The sequence below is a fragment of the Leptosomus discolor genome, chromosome 24, assembly GCF_034619465.1.
Source record: "Leptosomus discolor isolate bLepDis1 chromosome 24, bLepDis1.hap2, whole genome shotgun sequence".
Taxonomy (NCBI): domain Eukaryota; kingdom Metazoa; phylum Chordata; class Aves; order Leptosomiformes; family Leptosomidae; genus Leptosomus; species Leptosomus discolor.
In genome coordinates, this window is record NC_141414.1 from 2,814,074 (window position 1) to 2,835,811 (window position 21,738).

The 21,738-nt window shown below is 40.6% G+C and overlaps 1 protein-coding gene across 1 annotated transcript in view; it reads left to right on the forward strand.

The window, feature by feature from the left end:
• The window catches only part of SPPL2B (signal peptide peptidase like 2B), a 29,571-nt gene extending 20,142 nt beyond the window's left edge, over window positions 1-9,429 (forward strand). The window contains exons 10-15 of the mRNA XM_086477345.1: window positions 780-854; window positions 989-1,051; window positions 2,506-2,605; window positions 3,568-3,645; window positions 5,971-6,131; window positions 7,127-9,429. Of these exons, the coding sequence (XP_086333471.1) occupies window positions 780-854; window positions 989-1,051; window positions 2,506-2,605; window positions 3,568-3,645; window positions 5,971-6,131; window positions 7,127-7,414 (765 nt within the window). The 3' untranslated portion in view covers window positions 7,415-9,429. The remainder of the gene's footprint in view (window positions 1-779; window positions 855-988; window positions 1,052-2,505; window positions 2,606-3,567; window positions 3,646-5,970; window positions 6,132-7,126) is intronic.
• The last annotated feature ends 12,309 nt before the right edge of the window (window positions 9,430-21,738 follow it).

The window sequence follows — 21,738 nt, forward strand, 5'->3', positions numbered from 1 at the left end:
AACGTTGGCTTGGAAACTTGCTTCCATTCATACATAACTTGGAAAGGAATGATGTAATACATATGTGTATAATGTCGGCCAGTAAGTGGCATGTAATTGTTTTGCATGGTGTGTGGTTACTTAAAGTTCTGTAGAGTGTTGACTACTACTAAATCATACACTACACACTCACTTGTGGGGTTTTTGGGGGCCAGGGTTGGTTTTTGGGGTTGTGGGGGGGTTTTGTTGGTTTGGTTTGTTTTTCCAAATTTGACACACAATTGATGCATCATTCCAGTGTTTTTTTTTCAAATCTTCCAGAACTTATGCAATATCCTAAGATAAAAATCAGAATTGGTCACTTAGTTGCCACTTAGGCAGCTTTTTGAACTCTGTTTCAAGTTATCTTCACCTATAAATTTGTTTCCCTCTTGAGGGAAAGCTTGGCCAAAGTAATGTGGATACTGTTTCAAGCTATGCTGAACATCCTCCAGAGAAAATGCAGAACTTGTTAATATTTACTAACAAATTGAAATGTCACCACTTGCAGATTTTACATGATAAAGAATTTTAAGGACTAACATGTAATTTTGTGTCTAAGAATTACTTTCTTGTATATGGTACATGCAAGACCCAACTCCTCTATCGAAAATATTTAGAAATTAAGAAGAATATGTGAGTGACTTGTTTTAGTCCTTGTTAGCTTTTACCTTGAATAGTCTGAAGTTGCTAATTATTAATTCTTTGCTGTTTACTAATACATAGTATGTAAATACTAATTATCTTGTCTCTTCCTTCAGGGTTGTACCTTGCTCCTCCTGGTTCTTTTTGTGTATGATGTATTCTTTGTATTTATCACACCTTTTCTAACAAAGGTAAGTAAAGTACTTTTCTGGTGCCTGCTGCTCACAGAGCAAAGTGTAATGACCTGTTTCTCTGTGTGTTCCTGAACGATCCCAGACCTGCTGAGTGACTTCACTGATTTAGAATTTTCCCCTTTTTTCTTTAGACTGGGGAGAGTATAATGGTGGAGGTGGCTGCAGGCCCGTCTGATTCTGCCACTCATGAAAAGGTACTGTATATAGTCTGAGAATACAGCACTAAACTCCAACTATGACACTTTCAGCTCTAAAATTCAAAGACCAAAAAGCTGAAATGGAGATGCCAGTCTAAAAAGAATTTTATGTGGAAATAAGCAGTCCTGAGCTCTCTGGAAATCCACACCAAACACGGGGGACAAAGCAGACTTTTAGTGGTTCATCACAATGGCTTTGGTCTTCTTTTATCTTGCTTTAAAAGGGTTTCAGTGTAAGGAGGCTGATTAGCTCAGCTTCACAAAAACATGGGTCCACATTCATAAATGTAACTTATTGGTAATGAAGCATATCCATTTTTACCTAAAGAGATAAAATTTGTATGATCGATCTGTCTCTTCCCCCTCCTCCTCCCCTGCTTTGATAATTGCTTTATGAAAAGCTAAGGCTGTGGGCAAAGGAGACAGAAAGAAAACAGAAGCCTGTATTCAGTGGTTGTGTACCACTTCACAGCAGCCAGCTGTATGCACAGAGCTGCACAACGTGATGTGGCTGACTCAAGGACGCAAGTACGTGAGATGTAGGAGATAGTGAGATACAGTGTGGGAAACAAATGAGAACTGAATCTGTAGGAAAACTGGTTTTGTTAATTTAAGGATGTTGGGTCTCCTCAGCAATGAATGTCATGGTGTCACATGGGAAAATAGTCAAGAAAACTAGTTGTTTGCAGGATGAACTACAAGTGGATCAATCCATACGATCCATACTAGTTTCTTTAACTTCTTACATTCTTGTCTTTTGTACTTCTCTAGTACTCCTTTAGTTCCAGTTTTGTGCACAGCATGAATTGTATTAAAAAAAAAAAAAATCATCGTATAAGTAGATAAAATTATTCTGGTACTAACTTAAGTAAAGAAAAAAAGAAAATAAAGTTTCTTTAATGTACTGTATTAAAGAGAATATGTGTTTGCAATGAACCTTGCCGTACTGTGCCTCGACATTGCAAATTATGTAATAAACAGGAACACTTGAGGAGAATCTTTAAAGTGATTTGAAAAATCACTCTTTAAAATTCTCCAAATACTCTTTGGAGACTTTTATTGCAACCAGTAGAATGAAATATAAATGATCATTTCTTATTCATGTGGCAGTTTACCTGAATTTTTATATGTTCCTGCAGTTAAAGCAGAGTTGATGCCCTGTTGCCTGTGAGGACTTTGAAATTAACATAGTGTTTGAGACGTCTGTCGTGCAGAGTTGTCCTGGCTGTTTGTTTTTAGGAAGTATTTCGTCGCTCCTATCTTAAATACATTTTGTTGGTTGTAATATTAATAAAATATTTTAAACATAAGGTTCTAAAATCTAATAAAAAGATACGTTTGCTCTCTTTGAAGTCTGCAGTTTCAGTACAACAGGAACAAGTGTTGGTAGATGGTGTCAGTACGTAAAGAAAACAGCTTTTTCATAAGGCACATGTCTCTCTCATTCCAAGCTCCCAATGGTCCTGAAAGTTCCGCGACTGAACTCCTCACCGTTGGCTCTGTGCGACAGGCCTTTTTCTCTCCTAGGATTTGGAGACATTTTAGTTCCAGGTATTTCTTGTTTAGCATGTTAAGAATTTTACCTGTTGCACTGTCGTATTAGTTTATTCCTCTTGTACTTCTGCTTCAAGTGGGAAGTTTGATTTGACTACTGTAAACTTGGTAAGTTTGTAAGTATGTCTTTTATGTTCTTTTTTCCTGCACTATTCACTTTTTCCATAAGAAACTAAATGTACATTAATTTTACGGTTTGGTTTCACGTGCAGTGACTTCAAGAAATGTAGAGAAATCTCGAGTTGTTTTAGCAACTAATTTTATAGTATAAAACCTCTTTAATAGAGGAAATTATTTACCCATTTGCACATGATTTGAGTACACACATACCTGACCAGTCAAAACTTCAGAATTTTTAGTCGCACAACATCCAGCGTTTGTACCACACCTCTCAAATTTGACTTTAGATAATGTGTAGAAGTACGCTTGGCACCACTGCAGGTGAAAACAAGTATGCATTTGCTGGCTTTCAGAGTTCTTCTGAGAAGTTATTTGTCTATTTTCTTGTATTTTGGGGAAAAATGAACTGTCATCCCTGTCCATGTCCCCTCTTCCCCCTTACCTATAGTAGGCATAGTCATTAACTATAAATTTGGACTGTCTTTACTCGGAGCTGGAAGGGATGAACTTGCCCATATTCTTCTTGTGAACATTGTATTTTTACAACTGCTTGTTAGGGATGGTATGATGTTTCAGATCTAGAAACTGTGCATTTGTAGATGTTAATTTTACTATTAGAGTGCTTTATTATTGTACTGGGCCTGCGTTGTCATATGACTGTTTTATAAGCTGTGCAGCCTCCTGAATGATGCTGTCATAGTACTTGAACACCAGGTTGCCCATGTAAGTGTTGGGAGGGAAAAAAAGCCTTAAAAGTTCCTAGATAATTTGATGGGTTTGTGCATCTTAACATGTGAATGGGTTGAAAGCCTGTTGTAATTGTTTTTGTCCTTTCCTAGGTTTACTGGTGGCCTATTGCCATAGATTTGATATTCAGGTGCAGTCATCCAGAGTCTATTTTGTAGCCTGCACAATAGGTACGTATAACAATGCACCTAAACACAGTACCTATAGGAGTTGCTCCCTTTAAAAGCATACTATCAATCTCATATTATATAGTTTGCGATTTCTATTCTTCTCCTTTTATTACTGAACAGAAATATTTTAGCAAAGTATTTCTGAGGCTAGACCTTCCATCACCAAGTTATGTGACGTCATTTTCCTGAGCTGTTTTGCCTGTCATACATAAGGGAAGCTTCTTGTTACTGTGGTTTGTCTCGTTATAACACATCTACACTATCTTTATACGTGCTTAGCTACTCATTTGGATTTCTTGATTGATTGAATCTTCAAGTTTATTGCATACAATAATTCAGGTTCAGGGATATCTTCTGTTGACTTTATTCTTAACTTTTTGTGTATTCTAAAAATCCGTGAACTATGATGCAACTAATTGTATTATGATGGCTGTAACACCTCTCCATCAGCTTTCTTTTTTAGTTTGTGCAGTCCACAGAGTTACATGCCAGGGATGACTGATTAATAGGATCTCAGAGATTTCTATTGGCTTTGTCACAAACTATTTTTGCTAGCAAAGCCTTAAGATGCTTGCAGTTAATGACATGAACATTTTTCATTAAAAACTGCTACAGAAATTCTTTTGAAAAAAAAATAGCTACATTCTTGGAGACTTATAGCAGAGTTAGAGATGCTTTTGTTTCAACATACCAAATCTTAAATAATTTCCTGTCATACATGTCATATGAAACTGTTGTATTACCTGGTACTTTCCAAACACATTTACAGAAATTGATAGGGAAATGTACCCATGGAGAGCCAACAGTGTACTATTGCAGCAGTGAAAACTAACCACAGAGGGCTGTGTTAGCCAGACTGAGTCAGCAGTATGAGAGAAGCAATTATTCCCCTCAGTTTGGCAGTTAAGGCTGAGTTAACCAGGATCCCTGGTGCAAGACAGACATTGACATATGGATGTAAATCCAGTGGAGGCCATAAAAGTGGCTGAGGCCTGGAGCACATGATTTTGAAAGAAGAGAAGGCAAAGAGGAGCTTCTGTTGCTGTGCACAGCTGCCTAATGTGAGGATGCAGAAAAGACAAAGCCAGACTTTTCTGACAGGTGTGCAGGGGTAAGATGTGAGGCAATAGACTTAAGTCACAAGAAGAAACATTTCAACTAGATATAAGGAACTTTTACTAATAACATAATGTGCCCTGAAAAAAAAATTTCTGAAGAACTATGAAAAGTTATTGAGTATTCTAACCATAGAATCATTTAGGTTGGAAAGGACCTTTAAGGTCATTGAGTCCAACTGTAAATGTAACACTTCCAAGTCCATCACTACACCATGTTCCTAAGCACCATCTAAATGTCTTTTAAACACCTCCAGGGGTGGTGACTCCACCACTTCCCTGGGCAGCCTGTTCCAATGCTTGACAAACCTTTCACTGAAGAAATTTCTCCTAATATCCAATCTAAACCTCCCCTGGTGCAACTTGAGGCCATTTCCTCTTGTCCTATTGCTTGTTACCTGGGAGGAGAGACTGACCCCTGCCTTGCTACAGCCTCCTTTCAGGTAGTTGTAGAGAACAATAGGTCTCCCTTCAGCTTCCTCCTCTCCAGAGGAACAACCCCAGTTCCCTCAGTCCCTCCTTATAAGTGGTGTTCTCTAGACGCTTCACCAGCTTCGTTGCTCTTCTTTGGACATGCTCCAGCACCTCAATGTCTGTCGTCATCTGGTTCCTGAATTAAATTCAGTTGGATTTAGCCTCATTGTTCTGAAAATGTAATTGGAAAATAATTGCAGTATGAGATCCTAGCTGCTTCTGTTCTACTTAATAATTTTTGCAGAAGATATGCAGAAATTAAATAGAAAGTAGTAACAAATTATAACATACAGCTGGCTTAATGGTGTTGCAGGATAGTAAGAAACAGCCAAAGCCAAGCCAAATGAGACACATGTTGTAATGATCAAAGTAATTGTATCTGTTGAATTAATAAATACAATATAAAGCACACTATTTCATTTGTTTGTTTTTCTCTACACTCTGCTTAGTGTAGTGATTTAGTTGCACAGTATTGACCAGGCCAATCACATGACTTTCACAACGTGTTATTATCAACAGAAAGACTGTGGTATCTCCAAGTGAAGCACTGTTCCACATTTACATTGTGTGTATAATGCTTGTGTCTAAAGGGGCCTGAAAGAATTCTGGAGATGTTGTTTTACGTATTACCTGGAAAAAAGCTCCTGTTGGAATGCTCATCTAGCTAATTATTTAGTTGTTCTTGAGCAGAGCTATATCTGAACAACTGTTTTTTACTGGTTTTATTTCCTTCCAGCATATGGCATAGGCCTTCTTGTGACCTTCGTTGCCTTGGCATTGATGCAGATGGGCCAGCCTGCTCTCCTCTACTTGGTGCCCTGTACTCTTCTCACAAGCTTTGCGGTGGCTCTTTGGAGAAAGGAGCTTGCAATGTTCTGGACGGGCAGCGGCTTTGCGGTGAATACCAGTTTGATATGAGTGTCTTCAAGAAATACTAATAGTATAAAAACCTAACTAGAATTAAAGTTGAGTAAAATATTGCAGTATTATCAAACAAAACCAAATATTTTCATTTTGCTTGATTGCTTGCTTTTTTTATATATAATTTTTTGCCTTGGTAAAGTTTTCTTTTTTAATGTTTATGACCACTTAAACTGGCTAGTGAAAAGTAGAGTACACCTTGTCTGTCCTCCTTGATTCTGCCACAATTTTACTTGTTTGATCTCTGTTGAAAGTATTCTTGAGTGAAATATTATATAATAATATGTTTTAAAATATTATATAACATCCTTAAAATATTTTTCTTCATATTTTTTCATAGCCTACTGCTTGTGGAGGTCGAAATCGAGTTCAATATAGTAAATTATCACTTTGTTTCACTGTGGTACAGGTGAAATTAATTTGATTCCAAAAGGAATAATTTCTATTTTGATGCATGATTACAGATTTTGAATAATTACTCGAAGGGCAAATCTGTCGAGCTAGAGGTTCCCCACAGTGAGTTTTATTTTGTTAATTCGACAATTTGTGATAACCTTCACAGCTTTCCTCTAGAGAACTCAATTTAATTGTTGGAAAAATATTTGAGATCGTCTGAAATGTGATGGAAAAGTTGCCAGTTGTTGTACGCTGATGGTAAAGGTGGGAAACGCAGAGAATGGCAGAGTGCTAAAGTGCTGTTTGCCTGTTCCTGCATAATCAGCAGAGCGCATCTGAAATCAGTGAGGAACGATCAGGCAGAAGGCAATTAAGCACATTTCTGGGAAAAAAAAAAATCCCCTTCTGTACTATAAAACACAGACAGGATAACTGTATGCGTGTGTCCACTACTAGAGAATGATAATAAGAGATGATAGACCTTTTCATCTTCATCTTGTCTGACTGTCGCTCCTGACAACTGGACACAGTAATTCTTGCTTTCTGTCATTCTGACTGTGGTCTTCTGTTTACAGAAAGACCTACCTCAGCCTCCCTTGGTGATAGCTCCTGTCAACTGCCCTGAGCTTCCCAAAGATAGCAACGGACCAGCATCTCAGCAAGACACAGAGCAAATGACCAATCCTACCCTCCATGTGAAGGAGCTGCATGGCCCCACCACAGCTGCAGAGGAGCTGGCTGGTGCCAACACAAAGACGGACCAGTCAGAAATTTCTGTTGCACAGAGCGAAGAACCAGCTGGTCAGAATAAGGACAACCTTGAAAGCAAATGCCTAAATGCAGAGCAAAAACAGATGGAATAAACAGTGTGATAAGGACTCCTTCTTTTCCCTCACAAACATATCCATATAAAACCAGTATGTATTTAGGACTGGTTTAGTAGTGTTTGCGTTCATTGAGGAACCTCGCTGGGAGTCTGATCATCAAACCCAACAACAAATGTTCTGCCTCCAGCTTCAGTACAGCTATACACTTCAAACGTCTTTCTGAAATATGGTGCTCTACAAGGGTTCTGAGTTCTGATGTATGGATTTCAGTGATCATTTTATTAGTGAATGCCTCTGACTGTTCCGTTTTCATTATACTGGAGTAGTATTAAGAGTCTTCATTCATACAGTACTCTCTGCTTGTGTGGCTGTTTTGCTGCTTTAGCATAGTGTAGGTTAACAGGGAGGAAAAGCATTGAACAAGTCTGCTGCAATGCTCGGTTGAAAGAAACACTACAGTGTTTTTAGCACTTTCCCTGTTGTCACCTTTTACTTTACTTTTCCGTACTTGTCAAAGCCATTGATAGAAGCAAATGCTTTAGTATAAACTGACATTCAGGAATTGCAGAGACTGATTGAATTACCAGCTTCTGAAAGGATTTATACTACCATGGTGCATTAAATGCATCTCTTAACTTCTTTGTCTTCATTTTTACTTCCAGGTACCTGGGTTGGCTGCTAGGCTAGTTTAAAAGGCAGGATGAATGGAGCTACAGGAAGCTTTCTAAGCACTCTCATAACTCTAGGGGCTGTCTCTGAAAACAAACCATGTTTGTCACAGAACACTGTCTGGATGCAAAAGCATAATAAGAATGTTTAATGTTTTAGAAATAAAATACAAGCAAAACAGGTAAGAAAATAAGTAGTAGGACTATACTAAGCTTAATAGTGAGCATTTTTGTTGGAAAGATGTTAAAGTAAAGCAGTAAAAGTTCATATGTTTGGGGGTTTGAGCTTGTGCTTGTTATTTGTTTAAGGAATATAATTGTGATTTCTAATTCTGAAGAAAATGATCTGGTGTTTCCTTCCCGAGGCAGCACATATGGTGCTATGGTCAGGTGTGATTTTTAAAGCTACTTGCTGTTCAGTGACTAATCAGCTGCCTCAGTCATGTTTTGTCTTTGTCCCAAGAGTAGCCAAAGAATGGCCTGTCAGGTTCTGGAATGAGGCTGTGATCTAGCCTGTTACTTTGCACCTCTTGCTACAGGACATTGTGAAGTACAGAACTTGTAAATTTAAAACTTTTTGGGGTGCAGCTGGTCTTACTTTATATTCCTGAAATGGTGCATTTTCCTGTGTAACGTGATTGAGGTTTTTCTATGCATCAGCTTTAGTACACATAGAGGGATGATGTGATTTGCATAGTATTTATTTAATGTAAGAACATTTGGCTTTATCAAAGTTGTCTGTTCTAGGCTTAAATTGCAATCCCAGAAAGCCTCAAACTCTTATTAAAACTGAAATAGAAAACGGAAGTGTTGTAGGATCCTAGAATGTAATTCCAAATTGCACGGAAGAAGTACTCCACAGAGTCTGAGAGCTCAAAACATCATTTGCAAAAGGACCATCAGAGTGACACAATCAGAGCCAATGCTTTTAAATTAAGTCTGCAGTTGGCATGTTGAGTTGGATTCTGAAGGGCTCTCTTATAATGACTGTCTGTTAAACTTTAGCCATTGTCTTTTTGGCTACGTCTTCCAAAAGTTTGTCCTGTGCTTTTTGGATGATAACTTCTGGTGTTACCTGTTTGGCTTTGTATTGTTCTGCTAGAATGTGAAAACTTTCTGTAAAACCACCCTATGGCTTCAGAGTTTTACCAGCTTCAGCTTAAAGCCTCAAGCCCTGTCTGGTAAGTTGATTTAATGGTGACTCTCTTGAAAGACTTCCTGAGTCCAAAGGCCTGCACCATATTTAACTTACAGATCACCCTGATGCAAGATCGTAGTACTAAAGAGATGTGGTTTTCAGTCTGGTCTTTAATGGACTGTGTTACTTTTGCCAGCAGCAATCTGAACCAATTATTACTAATAAAAAGCAACAGAGACATTTTACTGAGAACTTCAGCCAGCTGGTTTACGCCTTAATTTAAGCTATTATGTAAGTATGTATATTAAATTAAGAAAACAGTCTTGTGTTTAAATGATGAATTTGACAAATAGCGAGAAAACAGGTTTGGAGACTGACTCAAATTTCTATGGTTTTTTGCCTTGATTGTCTTTCAATCATAAGTTATTTGAAATAGCCTTTTATATACTTAAAAGCCAGTAGCTTTCTGATGATGCAGCATTAAGTTTTATCACCTATTTGAAAGTGTATTTTAACATTTGTTCTCATATGTTGCAGGTTAGGAAACAGTTTATTTCTCAAATTGTTTATAACTCAATTAAAATGTAAAAATTCATAACACAGCTTGTAGGCATGTAACAGTTGCTTTGTTCACATTGCATTCTAGATAGGTCTGCTTGGAGCACGTGATTCACCTCATGTTTCTGGGGGCTTCTGGCTATTTTTAAGTGTGATTTTTTTTAAATTTGTTGTTGTTGTTGTTGTTGTTTTTTTTCCAAAATGACAAAGATCAATGCGGAGGGGAAAAAACCAATAGCTACTCAATGCAATATCTCCAGTTAAAGTGTGTAAACTGGCAGTGAGTTACCCACTCTGACTGTTCCAGTACTGTCTGTGTCAGGTGACCTGGTGCAGTAGTTTGGCTGCGACTGTTCAGCCCTGGAGCCTGGGCAGTTCAATCACTTCCACCAAAAACCAGGGCTGTGCTGCTTTGTCTCTCAAAAGCCTCCCTGAACAGCTTAATATAAAACTTAATGTTGTGTAGGAAAATCTGAAGATATGTTCAGTGTAGCTGACTGATTTTATTTAATGATTGCAGATATATATCCCACACCAAACTTGAGATAAAATGCTGAAGGTAATGAAAAGAAGTTAAAAGTAATGTTGATGCCCTTCTTGTTTACATCTTTTGGATACTAAGCCTTTAGCTAATGATCTAAAAATTCAATAATAAGGATTCTATTTCTGGAAACTTGTATATGTTCGGGGGAAGCACTTGTTTTAGTCAAAAACAAAGCCCTCCCCCCCCCCCAAAAAAAAAAAAACAACCACAAACAAAACAAAACAAAACAAAACAAAAAAACCCCAACCAACAACAAACAAAAACAACCAACAACAACCCCACTAAAATAAGTCGTTGGATCACGGTAGTGAGGATCAGATTATTTCCTCGGTCAGAAATTACTGAATATCAGTGTGTTGGACCAAGTGTTTGTTTTTTGACTGTGTCTTCCTGAAGGGTTGCACAAATGCAGCTGAAAGGAGAATGCAACCTGAAAGACTTTATGAAGTGTGACAAGAAAGAGAGAAGTATCCCAAACCCTCCTTTCATTTGGGGGGATTTTTTTTTGTCACAAGTGAAGAGTATTTTAAATTAAATATATAAAAAAGAAACAGAAAAAATATTCTGGTTGTAGCAGTAAAAAGAGCACATCCCCATATATAAGAATTATACTTGTGAAAATATTTACTGTTTTCTCTAAACTTGGACAAATGCCAGGTGGGAAATCTGCAGCATAGCATGCTTTACAGTAGGTTTATTAACATGTCTAATAGAAAGCTGCATTTACAAAACTATTGGTTTCATTTTTTTCCTACTTTTATATTAACCATACCAAATTTATTGAACTTTTTACATGATGTTTTGATCTGAGATAATTAGTCAAGCTTTTCCTTCAGAAGCAGCTCTTTTCTTACAGTAGCTGTCAGTATGTCTTTTGTTAAGAATGCCTTGCAAGTCTTGATAGCATTTTTCGGACATGCACATTTCTGTGTTTCAGGTTGGGTTTTTGCATCCATGATGCATTGCTCATACTGAGAACCTGCCATGACTCTAGTGGTAGTGCCTGTAGACTTCTAAGTATGCTGGGAAGTAATGAAGGTGGCTCAGAAAGCCTGAGGAGACACTGAAAAAGAATGGCAGTAGAAGAGTTTACACCAGAGTTCCAAAACTACAACTCCAGAAAAAATACATAAGGGCATGTATGATTATATGATGTATGAATTTCCTAAAATATGAAAAGCTGCTGCCAATTGGGAAAACAAACAAATTATTTTTTCTTTTTCAGGTAGGGATGGCATTAGAATTAATAGGCTTAAATTACAGTAAGGGAATTTTGGGGCTGGTGGTAGAAAAATCTATAAGAATAGCTAACAACTTCAGTGGGTGGCTATGGGAAGCATATGAAAACTTTACGGGGTATAGGGCTATTTCCAGTGCATGCTGTTGCTGAGCTCCTCTTGTTCCGGGAGTAAAGAATTTAAGCACAGAGACAAGAGCCATGTCTGTGCCACTTGCATTAGGAGCCAGCAAACAGCCCCTGGCCCACTTCAGTCCAGACCTGGTCTGAGGGTCAGGCTTTCCATAATTTAATGCCATGGTAGCATGAACTCTATTGTGTAGGGGTTTGTATCAATTTGAGTGCTCTAGTGGAGTTTTGCAAGCATTGTGACCAACAATTCAGATCTTGTATTACAAAGACTCTTTTGGTTTTGTTTTGCTAATTTAAAGATGATAAACCCTCTGGAGAGAAACCACATCAAAGCACATGTTAAATATATGCAGTGCTCTTTCTACTGAGAAGGTGGTTGGTTTTGGGTTTTTTTTTTTTTTTTTTTTTTAAATGTATGTTCAGTTTGTTGAATTGCATTGAGTGTTTCTGGCACCCTAGAATGTTTTTGGAACAGGACAGCCTTGTGTGCTACCAGAAGCTTCCTTGGGCACTGGCACAAGAGAATTCTCTCTTCGCTGATCCTCTGTATCTTCTGCATTTATCAGTTATGTACACTTCTGTGAATGTTTCACCTTTGCCTTTTCCAGTTTTGCAGGTAAATATGCACATTATGTGGAGTAAAGATGAGGTTTTGCCATCTGTAGATCAGGATAGATGATAAATAATGTGCTTATTGGATTTTCTTGAATTGGGAACTGGTATGTTGTGCATAGTCATCTGTAACGTCAGAAAATAGTAGAGGACTTAACGTCGTGTGATGCAGTGTCTCAGTTTTGTTCTGTTTTCCCAGCAGCTGTTGCAAATAGTGCAACTTTTGGTCCTGTTGTTGATCTGCTGGTATCCAAGGGTTACAAGTACATGTGCTCCTGGGATGATTTGGAGCCACCTTCCCTAGCTGAAGGTGACATTACAGTTTATCACAATATCTTAATAAATAAATAAAACTCAATATCAAGTTTCTCACAATATCTTCCTGTATGTTAGCATGTAAATTTAGCTCCAGATGGCAATTTCATCCATCACTGGGAAATCTTTGAGATGGCTTGAAATTTTTGGTTGAGAACTGCTTACTGCTGACACACAAGCATTGTATGTTGTGAACTTCCTTTGTGTGTATAATGTAAATGTTGGTTAGCTGAAAATATGCACAGACACGTTCTCAAAGTAAACAAGCTCATCATAGCTCCTAAAAAAACTAGTGGCTTGAGCTGGTAGGGTGCCCTGCAGTAGCAGCTAAACACCACCTAATAGCCAAGTCCTGCTGAAAGATTTCCAGTACTGACAGCATGATGCTCTCCATGAACAGCAAGACCCTGTTCAGCCTGTGGAGTTCAGTGGTTCTTCCAGGAGACCAGCCCTCCAGTGTGGGGTTGTACACAAGAGCCATGGCTGATACTGTTTCAAATACAATAACCTTTTCCTTAAGCCAGAAGCTTGTAAAGGATGGAAATACCTCTTCATCTTAAAAGTGTAGCTGTAGTCAGGAAAATGCCATAAACCTGCCACTCCTCCATTGTGGATCCAAGCTTTAAATGGCTGGGATGGCAGGAAGCTGGTGATGTCTGGGAGGAGCACGATCCTTGACATGCATTCTCCACAGCAAGAAACCAGGAGGGGTTTTGTGTTGTTCTGCACTGACTGAAGTTGTTCCAGTTCATGTTGAACAAAAACTTCAAAATGGTGTTCAGGTTTAGTTTGACCAAAAAAAACACAGTGATGTAGTTCAATCTGGTTTGGGTCAGAATTTGTTTTTTTCATAGCTGAGTGCAGAATTCAAAAAAAAAAAAAAAATTTGCATGTTACTACTGACTATAACATGGCAGCAAGCCTGTGTGGGGAGATAGCCTTATTTCTCTTTAATTGCCAGTTAATGGCAATGGTGTGAATATCTATTGCCTGTTTATCTTCAACTCGTGCTTTGTCACTTGTCTCCAACAGCCTTTTGATTCTCAAACTTTCATAGAGCCAGCACAGGCTGTGGGAGAGCAAAAAGAAATGTTTCGTAGTGCACTGCTAGTGCTGTCTGAACAGCGTGCAACTGGGAATTGGACACTAGCCCAGCATGATGCCTGGACTGTGTGTTGCATTCATGACGGGGTGGGTGTCACATTTTAACACTAAAACTTGATCTCTCTGATCCTAGAAGTCACTGACAGTAAGTAGGAGCTCTGGCACTTTTAGCCTGGCAACCTCTAAAAGCAAAACCTCACTGTTTAAAGAAAAAATATGTATTTACAGCCCTGAGCATGGATGGTCTGCTTATTGTTTTTTAACCATGTTCCTTCAGTTTCTCCATCCCGCCCAGGGCTGGAGGAACTGGGGCTCTGATAACATCTGAGCAATGATCAAGTCCGGTTTGGACGATGCTGGTTTTCACAGAATGGCAGGGTTCAGAAGGAACCTCTGGAGGTCATCTAGTCCAACCCCCCTGCCAAAGCGGGTTCACCCAGAGCAGGCTGCACAGGACTGCATCCAGGTGGGCTTTGAATACCTCTAGGGAAGGAGACTACTAAAACTTAATTAGTGGTGCTTTGTACATGGACAGGATGGGAGGCTGGAGGCAAAAATTTAGTATAAAGAGGATTTATGAGGTGGAAGTAAGATACCTATTTGCTTAATGCTAGTTTCTTGGATGCTTGATAGTAGCTGGTTTTAAGTGAGGAAGTTTATTCTTGGGAGGTGACATAAGTAGAAAAGTTTTAAATGTCTTTTGTCTTTGTGGAAGGACTTTGTAATAATGTTCAAATAATAGTTTGTAGGCTACTGTTATGGAGAGTGCGAACTCTAAAGGTTGTTAATTTTCACACTTGTGAATGCATACATTTAACTGTGCATATGTACGCATGAGGGATAAACTAAGCTCATTTCATATGGTGCTGAAGGAAGGATTTTCTTGTGATCCAAAACTTATGATACAGTTTGCTATTTAAATATCTTCTATGCAGTTTGGCCTCTTAATGGCGGGGGGGGGGAACCCACATCAAAACCTACCCCCCAAAAAAACCAGTGAAGAACGTTGGCTAGTGTAGGAAGACTGGTATGAAAACTCCGTTCAAGTGTGTTTCTTGCACAGGGGCTACCATTGTCGAACAAACATGAGCTGTGGAAATGAAGTGCAGGTGGGACGTAAGGAATGAGGGATTTGGTCTCTGTAGGGATGTACTCAGTCATCAAGAGCTGTGTCAGGGATGCTGATAAAATTAATATCCTTCCCCGATTCTTGTCTTGCATTTCACTTCCCTTGGCAGTCAGTCACATGCACTATGCGCATTGGTTTCATGGTTTTAGTTCACCGGGCTGCTGAATTGTAGACCCCCTCACGTGAAGAGGGTAACTCCCTTTCTCACAGACTGTAGGAGTTGTCATATTTGCTACGTGATGATTTGCAAAATTGGTGCATGGTATCTACAAGGACAGGTAAATGGGTCATTTTGCGATTCTTACCTATGATACAAGTATCTCATATCTAGGGTCCAAGTAAGATCATTTTGTTGTTGTTGTTATTGTTTGCAAGTAATATCAAAGAGCTGAACATGTCACCTTACTAATACCTTCCTGTGCTGACAATAGGATAGAGCCATTGAAGACCAAGAGAAAAAGCAATGTCATTTCCAAATAGAAAAGACGTTTTTGGTAAACATTTCTGTTTTTCCAAAACTGCAGGTCTTACCATAATACATGCATTAGATTTTCAATTCGGTCTTGGTGTGTTCTTCCGACCCCATGTCTATATAGCTCTTCATGGTTTTGAGATCAGCCTTCCCTCTGACTGAATTACAGCCTTGTACCCAATTGCACAGCATATCGTAATATATATATTTTTTATATATGTAAATACATTGTAATACATAGCATTTTTAGTGACCAAATATAGATTTGCTTCTTCCTTATGTGATGTAACATGGGAAAAAATGCTATTTCAAAATTAACAATGGGGAAGACAGCATCTTAGGACAAGAGATGAGAAATATCCCAGGGGTTTCTGCAGAGTGAATTTTCCATGGAATAATTAAGGCTATTTCAGGCATATGTAGATATGGTAAAAGAAAACAAACTTGAAAATGACTGGTCAATTGAAATTGCAGTGGTTTTTTCTTCTGTTTTGCTTTTAAAAAACACTGGAATTTACTTTCCTTTAGCCTGTTTTAGTTTAAAACTGTAAAAATTTTCTAGAACTGTAAAATAAAGATACTTAATTTTTGAAATGAATTTTGCTATGTTGTATCACCTTTACATTTGAAATCCAGTTGTATACTTCTTTTTCTTGTTTGCCCCAGGATGTGGTAAAAGGTCTCCTGTGATTTAAAAGATCCCTGCGCACAGCTTCTGTCTTCAGCTGATTCCATGCAAAATTCTTAAAATTTGCCAGTAGCTTTTTCAAGTTTTTGCTTAATCTGCAAGACTCTATCCATGAAACTGTGTTTCCAACCTCAAGCAGTCCATGCAAGTCATCTCTTTTCTCTGCTTTTATCACCCTGATTCAGTCGTTGTACTGATACAATCACTTTGTTGTAGCGCCATTGCTCGGGAAGGAGGGTGGTTACTAACAGTACGGCTCTTTAAAAATAGTAAATACAAGGCAAGTCAGGGATGTATCAGAGAAGGGTACACACTGCAAACAAGTACCCTTCCACTGTGGTTTTTGTGCCTGTGACTTTCAGTATGCCCTGCACTTCACTTTCAGGTATGCAATACAGGCAGGAAGACAAAAATTGAGGAATTTCTTGTGTTACCCAGCTTAAAAAAAAAAAAGAAGAAAGTTGCAGCAAGACAACCTTTCTCTTCAGGCTGAGCTACTTCCATTTAGACAAAGGGGGTTCAAAACCAGAAAAACTGGTTTTGTGCTAAATAAAGGGTAGTAAATATGAAGATACAGTCTGGCTGCAAAGCTCATCCTAAGGTGTTCTAAACTTCATCCTCTCTTAGCTGAAACAGTAACTAGTATTCCAGGTTTAAACACACACCTCTGTACTAGAACAAGCTGTAGGACTTCTGTATTACTGTGCCTGTTGCATAGATAGGGACAGGGCCTTTCTTTCAAAAAAAACTCCAAACAACCACCAAACCTAAATGATTGGTCTTGGCACAGAGTAATGTTAATGGGGAATGAAATTACTCAAACAGGAGCGTTTCTTCGAACCTAAACTGCTGTTCCCTGAGTTATTACAGTAGAGCTGGTCCATGTCTGCCACCAGTACCACACGTGCATTATCCTAATTCCATTCAAAGCTTCTCCCAACGATCTCACATACTTACTAAAGGTCTGTCCTACGTGACCGTTTTTGCATCTCCAGGAGCAGTTTGTGTTGGCTAGTGACAAGTATCTTACCTGCCTGCAACTGGCTCAGTTCTGCAGCAGGCACCCCCTCGGGGCTCTCTGGAGGGAAAGGCGGGGCTCTCCACCCAGGGTGATGGCTCATTTAAGCGCAGCAATTGGGGTATACACAGGTGCTGCCTGAAGGTTGTCTTCAGGGCACACTGAAATTCCCACCCGCAGAGCTCCCCTCCAATTGCTCCGATACCTTCTTTTGAAGATCTTCAGGCAGTTGCCCAGTTTCAAGTCAGTTCATTGTCTCAAACCGGTTCATTGTCTCGCCTGTGCAGGTGGTTAAGGGGGGAGTTCCTGGACCACCTGGGGACGGGATGACTCAGCTGCCCTGGCTGTGCACACAGGTACAGGCTTGATCCCCAGCCATAGAACAACTAAAAGACACACTTGAGTTTCATGTCACAGCTCACTTGTAACATGTTTAATGGCTCTTGCCACATGTCCCTAACATGTTTCGTGGCTCTTGCCACATGTCCCAAATGATTTTTTTTTTTCTATTTTAGAATGGAATGAAGATTGAGTATCACACATAGCAAATGAGAGAGAGCTTCTCACTCACAATAATGAACTGCAGCATCTTCCAGCATTCACAGGCCCAGTGCTGTTGTGTAGTAGGAGGTGGAAGAAAGTTACTTGAACAGAAAAACAGTGATGATGAGTGAAAATACACAGCTCCAAACTTCTTTAGCCTTTATGCATAACATTAGGTATGAATCTGGGGTATTTATCTTTTTTGGAAGCTGTATTCAGGCAAATACACTATTTTGAATTTTGATCTCAGGCTTTTCTGTTTAAATACGATTCTTGTATTCATGGCCTGTCAGTCTCCACATCCCTTCTCTTCAGCATCACCTCCAAAATAGACTTGACTCTCTAGATTGCCTTGCATACTGGTCTCAATAAAAGGGTTCCTTGGAAAGAGATACAGCTTTGGGAAGAGGTGTGCTATGGGTCTCCAGTGGCTTCTAGGAATCATCCTGTTCTCAGCAGGTGCTCCTATGCTAGTCCAAAACAACCCCTTGAAAGAGCTAAACCCTGACAACCCCTGACTAAGGCCTCACTGTGATACATAAAAGCTTTACTCGCATATATTTGTTTAGTTTCGCTTGTGCCTTTGTTTTTCTGAGTTTTCCTTCCCCCACAAGGATGGCTTTAGCTGTTTGCTGAGCAAAGTTCGTAAACAGATAACATCTTGCCTGACATCAGGGAGACCCGTCTAGTACAGAACTGATTGTTACAAGAGGTTGCATCAGAAAAGGGGCCCTGGCTTGTGCTCAGGAAGGTGGATTCAACTAGAGGACAGCGTGAGGAAGAATATGAATGCCGGGAACTCATCACCATAAGACTGAGCTTCTCAGGAAATCTGATGAATATGTATGATTTTTGTGTGCATGAACTGATGTGTTTTGCTAACCCGGTGGAGCGCTCATGGTGGAACGATCCCCAGTGCTGCAATAAGGAATGCCTGCTTGGTAACACCCTGTTGTCATTGAGTTTTCATCTCAGAATCCTGACCCAGCCGCACCCATTGGAGTACTGGAAACCACTTTGCACAGGATACATAGTTATGTCAAGGGCCAAGGAAACGTCTAGGTGTAAAATACACAGCAAGAGGGGCTTTACATGGAAGGATTTCAAAGACAATTTGTTTAATTCTGCTTCCTGGGAAAGCCTTTTCACTGAGGGCATGGAAAACATGAAGGTGAGGTTGAATGGTTGTGTCTCCTGGTTCTCTTTCTGGGATACAACAACTAAGAAATGGAATGGGGACAGAAACCAACTGCTTATGGCAACCGATCAGAAATTAAGAGTTATTTTATCATCAGAGCCCCAACCTGGGCGTCACACACTCTGCAGCACCACCCCCAAGCCACATTTTCTGTGCAGATTTCCTTTTTTCATTTTCTTTTTCTGCACTGGGAAGAGACATTTCTTAGACCTGAAGGGCACAACAAAAGTATCTGTTGATTTAATTTCATTTTTAATCTTGATTTCAGAGAGATAAACCAATCCAAATATAAGAGAATATAGGAATGGAAGAAATAATACTAATACATAAATTTATGAGGAAATTTGAGAAGAAAAACGTTTTTCAAACAGTTTCTCAAAAATGGTGATGAGTTCCTGGAATTCATTTACATAGTCCAAGCATGCACAGCAGATTTAGGTTTAGGGTCTTTTCATCCTCTGGTGGTCGTTCATAGTTTTCCTCACGCTGTGTGCTAGTTGAACTTCGGGCTCCCTTTGTCCACATACAGTCATTGAATGAGCTCATCAGTCCTTTGGCCTCGGAATGTTACAAGGGGTCGGTTTCAACTGTCTCCTTGGGTGCTTCTCTGACTGAGTTCATGTTATCAGTGACTTACACAGCAAGCCTGAGGAACTCACTCAAGGTCTGTTTAACTTGTCAGGTAAGGTGTCACCTATTTATCAACTCTGCTCAGTAAATAGTTCAAACCATCCTTGTGGGGGGAAGGAAAACTCAGGAAAACAAAGATGCAAGCGAAACTAAACTTAAAAAAAAAAAAGCAAGTAAAGCTTTTGTGTATCACAGTGAGGCCTCAGTCAAAGATTGCCAGGGTTTAGCTTGTTCCATGGCGTGGGCAGAAACCCTGCAATGAGCAGCGTGGCCCCAGCTGCCCCTATTAAGTTTGGCCAGTTTGATTGTCAGTGATCACATTCATACTGACTGTCTTCTCATTTCCCTTCCATGGGTTTGCTCCCAGCCCCTTCAGTGGGAGTACAGCAACTGCTGCTCCTCATTTCTAACCCACCACTAAAGCACCTACCAGATTCTGCTGGTTGCTTATTGCAGCCCTATCTCCCTTCCTCTGCTTATTGCTTTTGGGCTTTGGTCAAGCAGTGTTATCTTCTCCAGTCACACAAAGATAAGTGCAGGTTCTTCTTTATCGGCTGAACTTTTAGAAGGGCACCAGTCCCCTGCTCAGCTCTTTCACAGGGATGGATGTATGTATGGTGCACACAGTCTGTGAGTAAGGACAGGAGCTGTTTGTGGCATTCACTGGCTCACTCACAGCCAGATGTTTATGTTCAGAGATTGCTTCATTTTCCTGGCTCAGTGAACCTGCAGGAGGAATTTTAACCAGCCAGATCTTCATTGTTGGTGCTCAGGAAGAAACCTAAAACAGGTTTCAGTGGTCTGGGGAGATCTATGAGACAACTGGTGCCAGGAATGAAAGAATATGCTCTTACCAAAACCAACTTCAGGGAAGTCTCTATGATCATTTTAGAATTTAAAAATCTTATCTTTCCTTGCTTTGCTCTTTAAGCACACTGACTGCTAAAGTTTGCTGCTAATGCTGAAGCTCCTTGGGCTCAAAAGTGGCAATTTGGTGAGAGCAAGCAAAAATTCAGATTAAAGCAAAACGACTTCTCGGGTTTTCATGTGTTTTTTGTTTTTTCAAGGTGGCAGAAGGGTCAGTTGTGGGCTCAAATGTCAACTTCAGCACAAGGAGCCCTGTCCAGTTTTGGCCTCTGTCGTAGGTGTGTGTGTGTGTGTGTGTGATGCTAGATAGCCCCTGCCTCGCTTGGCCAGTCTCTTCACACAGGGATTGTTACCGTCATGGACTGGAAGGGCTATGGATGTCCGACTGAGGAAATGGGTGGGTTTTCGGAAAAGTGCTCCCTTCACTGTTTTCTGTGTGAGTGGGACGGTGCTAGTGAACTGCTCACCCACATGGTTTTACTGTGCGGGGCTGATAGGTTCTGGTGAGTGGGGAGAATCCAGTGCTGCTGGCGTGAATCACCAGCACCGCAGGCAGCGATTCTGTTTTCTGTTCTACTGGTGAAACGCTGCTGAAGCGAACGGGGGTTGTACCGCGAAGTGCAGGAACTGCCCCAGGGGCTGGGGAGAAGCAAGAGCCGGGTCGGCTCCGCGGGGCACCTGGTGGCGGGGGAAGGGGGCAAGCTGAAACCCAAAGTCCAGGGAAGAAACAAACCAGCTTGTCAAGGTGAATCGTTTTTGCTGCTCAGGCTGTGCCTTTAAGTGCCCCGTGTGCCGCCCCCTCCCCTCCAGCCTCCCCCGCGGCCGAGCGCCCGGGAGGCACCGCTGGGGCGGGAGGAGGTTTCGGGGCAGAGCGCCTGGTGGCAGAGGAGAAGCAGAGCAGGTGAGTCCTGCTCCTTCCTAACAGTCCTTTTGGGTTCCTTCCAGGGCTCGGGCTGCCTTGGCCCGGGAGCGAAGGGAAAATCTGCCCCGTCTCCGACACCCACACCCATGCGTGGGTGCTGCTACCCCGCGCTCCCCCCCCCTGCCGCGTCCAGCGCCGAGCGCGATCGCTCCCGGGGGCTCGGGCAGCCCCGGCTCCCCCGGCGGGCGGGGGGCGCTGCGGGTGGGAGGCTGGGAGGGCTTCACCCCCTGAATTTTACCCCCAGTGCTCGGGGAGTTCCTTTCGCTTTGCCGGCTCTAAGGAAACGGCTCGTTCCGGAGTTTATTGCCCGTTGGGGAAAACAGCTGATCCTTCATACAAAGTGATGTATGAAAATAACTGACCCTTCATACAAAGCGATAGGTGCAAATAACGTCACTGCTTCCTTTGTAGTTGCTACTGGCTAAATAATTTTCCTTACGTGATCCTGGAGGGCTTTTTAGTGTTTTTCGATGCCTTGTGACTCTCAAATGATTTGGAGGAAGTTGAGGGCACTTTGCACAAATGAATCGGTGATGCTGGAGGGGGTTTGTTCTGCTTGTCGTGCCGAAGGAGGCACACTGGCCA